Below are 3,541 nucleotides of genomic sequence, written 5' to 3' on the forward strand. Positions count from 1 at the left end.
TTTTGTACTAAATCTTTTATAAATTAACACGGACTACATTAACTATATACCTCCAAGCGACTATTATGGCCTATCAATACGACGACATCGAAAAATAATCGACTTCGATTCAGTTACTGAAATCCCCAATACTGTACCTAAAGCGGCAGTACGTTGTAGTATTCCTCGACAAAGTGCCTACAGGCTGTTCAAGGAGTTCAATGGTAGCAATGGTAGTGTATTGCCTGGTTTTGCTCCGAAAGCCAAAAACAGAGGTACAAAACGGAAGCTTTTTCCTCAGCACATCCTTTTTTTGATCCAGTACCTTGAAAACCACCGGTCCTCAATCATCTCTCGAAGTGCTGGAATCCCTTCCATCTTGAAATGTTCCACTTGAATGAATTGATTTAATTTTTGGCAATTGAGAATAGGTCTTCTTTTTGTTTTTTCTTGTAGAGCGAAGAATTTTGATAGAAAATTTCGATTTTGTGATGGTGAAACTTCGATCGTTCCTCCAGCTAAAAACTTTTTTATTGCTTCGTTTACATGTAATTGCTTGACGTGTCTAACCCAATTCCAGTTGACGAAAGGAGGACTTCAGATGTGGTATAAGCTCTTCGAGCCGTGCTTTTTATTTGAAAATATATAAAATATACAAAAAAGTGTAGACTATCTCTTTTAACCCTTTTCAAGCCGCGCATCGTGGACAGTATTATGGAAAGTGAGCACAATGTACAACAAAACCAGAGTTTCTTCCCTGAGCAAATCGAAGAACTGTACCAACAATTTGCCGCTCGATTTCGAATCGAAGAAGAAGGGCAACGAAAACACCATCAACTTATCCTCCCAGAGGCCATTCAGACAGACCTGGAAGAGACTCCCAAATTGGAGATGCAGTCAAACATCAAAAAATGCATCCGTGATCTTCCCAACTACGAAGGAGGTGACTGAACTATCAATGAGACAATCAATAAAGAGTTTACACCTAACATCAAGCGATTCCAGATCGATGCTTACCAAGTCCTTTAAATTCGTTATAAAGATGCGGAAAGAATCCGCAACACAGTAAAGGCAGCCACGGATATCTACGAAGACTAGGTCTACATATCCACGCATAGCGCAGATCCAACCGCTTTCGCAAACATCATCGAAAAAGCAAGGGGATGGGCGATTTATGGCTTCATCGCAGCAAGGGATATCGATAGAGAAGCACGAAATTTGGCCATTAAAGCACTTAAACTTCCTCCCACCCTTAAATACCTCGAAACAAGTCAAGAGGAAAACAAATGAATGGCACTCTCTCCCGAGTCTGTCAAGGAAATTGCCCAAGCCAGATTCGAAACAGCTCTTTTGCAACGAGCAGCCAGCAGTCAATTCACGAGTCATAGATAGAGGTACAATAACCCCTAAGGTTCAGCTCATCGAGCTAGAGGACAGGGAAGAGGACGGTATTTTTTTGGAAGAACCAATTACAAACAACAGCAACCAACAGAGAAGCTCCAACATACAAATTCAAACCCAGCAAGCCAGCAGTAGTAACAGATCAATAGTACATCATGCACCGTTGCCAATATCTTTAACTTCAACCTTAGCACAAACAGACAGACACCTGACACAAAAAACAAAAATCAACAATAATGTGACGATGCAATTCAACAATCACAAAGACTACAACACGATCAACACTCCAGCCAACAATTACTCAGCACCACTAGACGGAATTCTTCCTGGCGGGAGGTTGCAGCGATTTTTACCACATTGACAATCTACTATTCAACATCCATGGCCATTACCGGTCATTTCAGAAGGTTACAGAATCCAATGGGAGACCAAACCAGCAGCCTGGAGGACCGCGCCATTGCGACTATCCGACGAAGATCACCAAGCAGCAACAATAGCCGCTCAACAATTCCTCGGCGCCAGTATAATAGAGAGATCACCTATGCAGAACGAAGACTTCCTGTCAAATTTCTTCACCATACAAAAAAGACAAAGAGGCGACCTATTCTTGACTGTCGAAAGTTAAACGAATTTGTACAATGAACGCATTTCAAAATGGAGGATATACCAGCGTTAAGGAATATCCTAGAAGAAAAGGATTTAATGTGCAAATTAGATCTAAAAGATGCATACGCCGTAGTGTCTATGCATCCAGACTCCAGGTGTTTCCTTACCTTCAAGCACAATAACGTCGTGTATCAATACAAACCATTGGCTTTCGGGCTAAGCGTCGTTCCGCGCGTATTTACAAAGCTAATGCGGTACGCAATAGAGCCATTAAGATAGCAAGGCATTCGACTGGTCTATTACTTAGACGACATTTGTTTACTCGCAAAGTCAGAAGCATAAATGGAAAAGGTCAAGGAAACTGTAACCAACCATTTGAAAAAGATTGGTTTCCTGATCAACTGGAGAAAGAGCTCTTTAGAACCATGCCACTGCCAAGAATTCCTGGGATTCCAGTTCAATACAAAGAAAATGTAGATCATAGCCCCGCAACCGAAGATCAACAAACTATTAGCAAGAATCAAGCAAGCCAAGAACAAGACAATCACCAGAACATTCAGATGGATGGCAAGCTTACTGGGGACGATGGTGTCACTGATTCCAGCGATCAGAGAAGCTCTACTACACGTACGTTACCTACAAAGGGACGTGAGCTGGCGCTCAAGAGAGGCTCTCGTAAATGGGACAGCATATGCCCACTCTCACACCAGGGATTTCAAGACCTTTGGTGAGAACAGTGTATCAGACAGAAGAACGGGTTGCCGATACAAACTTTCAATCTTCACAAGTACCGTTTCCACAGCAAAAAAGTAACAGTCGAGCTGAATGGTGATGAGTAACTTTTTTTTTTCTTTTTTATTAGAAACACTGATGATTAATTAGTTAATTAATCAATAGAGTCAACAGCTATTTTTCGAAATGGTAGTGGGGTTTTTGCTTGTCCCTATTGTGATGGCACTTACTACCAAACTCCCAATACTTTGAAGAGATACGTAAAAGACAATCATGATAAAGAAGAAACTGAAGCCGATTCTGACGACGATAGTATGGTCCAAGCTAATTGTTTGGATGTCACTTTGAATGCCAATAGGTCGATTTCAGTATCAGCGGTGCCCACGGTTCCTAATAAAGGACAATGTTAGACATGACCATCATACAGCTGTATTGTCTGCGTTCGATGCAATGGGTGAATCAGAAAAAGAACAAGGAAAGGAGCTACTAGTCGCGGAATTGGGAGATCTTGATCCAATAGCAATTGTTGACCAAGAAGGCAAAGAATACAACCTACTGGCCAACAAAAAGATCATCAATACCATCATCGAGTTAAACCAAACATCGGTGATCTTTTATTTGCCAAAGAAGAGAAAAAATTTTGATAATGAAGCTGAAGAGAATTAATCCATTAATTTTTGCTGTGGATTGTGTCGTAGTAGAAGAAAATAGAAGACCGTGATTACGGTATTCGACTATAAATAATAGTATAATCCTGGTTCAATTTCAATAAACATTTATCTTGCTTTAGTCTCACAGCTGTTTTTTTTGTTTTTTTTTTTTT

The 3,541-nt window shown here is 40.6% G+C and overlaps 1 protein-coding gene across 1 annotated transcript; it reads left to right on the forward strand.

Moving 5' to 3' along the window:
- Nucleotides 1-693: 693 nt before the first annotated feature.
- RHIMIDRAFT_234007 (uncharacterized protein) lies at nt 694-3,384 on the forward strand (the record flags this gene model as incomplete). Its single annotated transcript, XM_023608073.1, has 8 exons — nt 694-922; nt 1,098-1,514; nt 1,572-1,716; nt 1,785-2,000; nt 2,252-2,661; nt 2,697-2,795; nt 2,884-3,076; nt 3,129-3,384. 8 exons carry the CDS (start codon nt 694-696, stop codon nt 3,382-3,384), a joined length of 1,965 nt encoding a protein of 654 aa, XP_023470120.1.
- Between the last annotated feature and the right edge of the window lie 157 nt (nt 3,385-3,541).

Source organism: Rhizopus microsporus (genome assembly GCF_002708625.1).
Source record: "Rhizopus microsporus ATCC 52813 unplaced genomic scaffold scaffold_2, whole genome shotgun sequence".
Taxonomy (NCBI): domain Eukaryota; kingdom Fungi; phylum Mucoromycota; class Mucoromycetes; order Mucorales; family Rhizopodaceae; genus Rhizopus; species Rhizopus microsporus.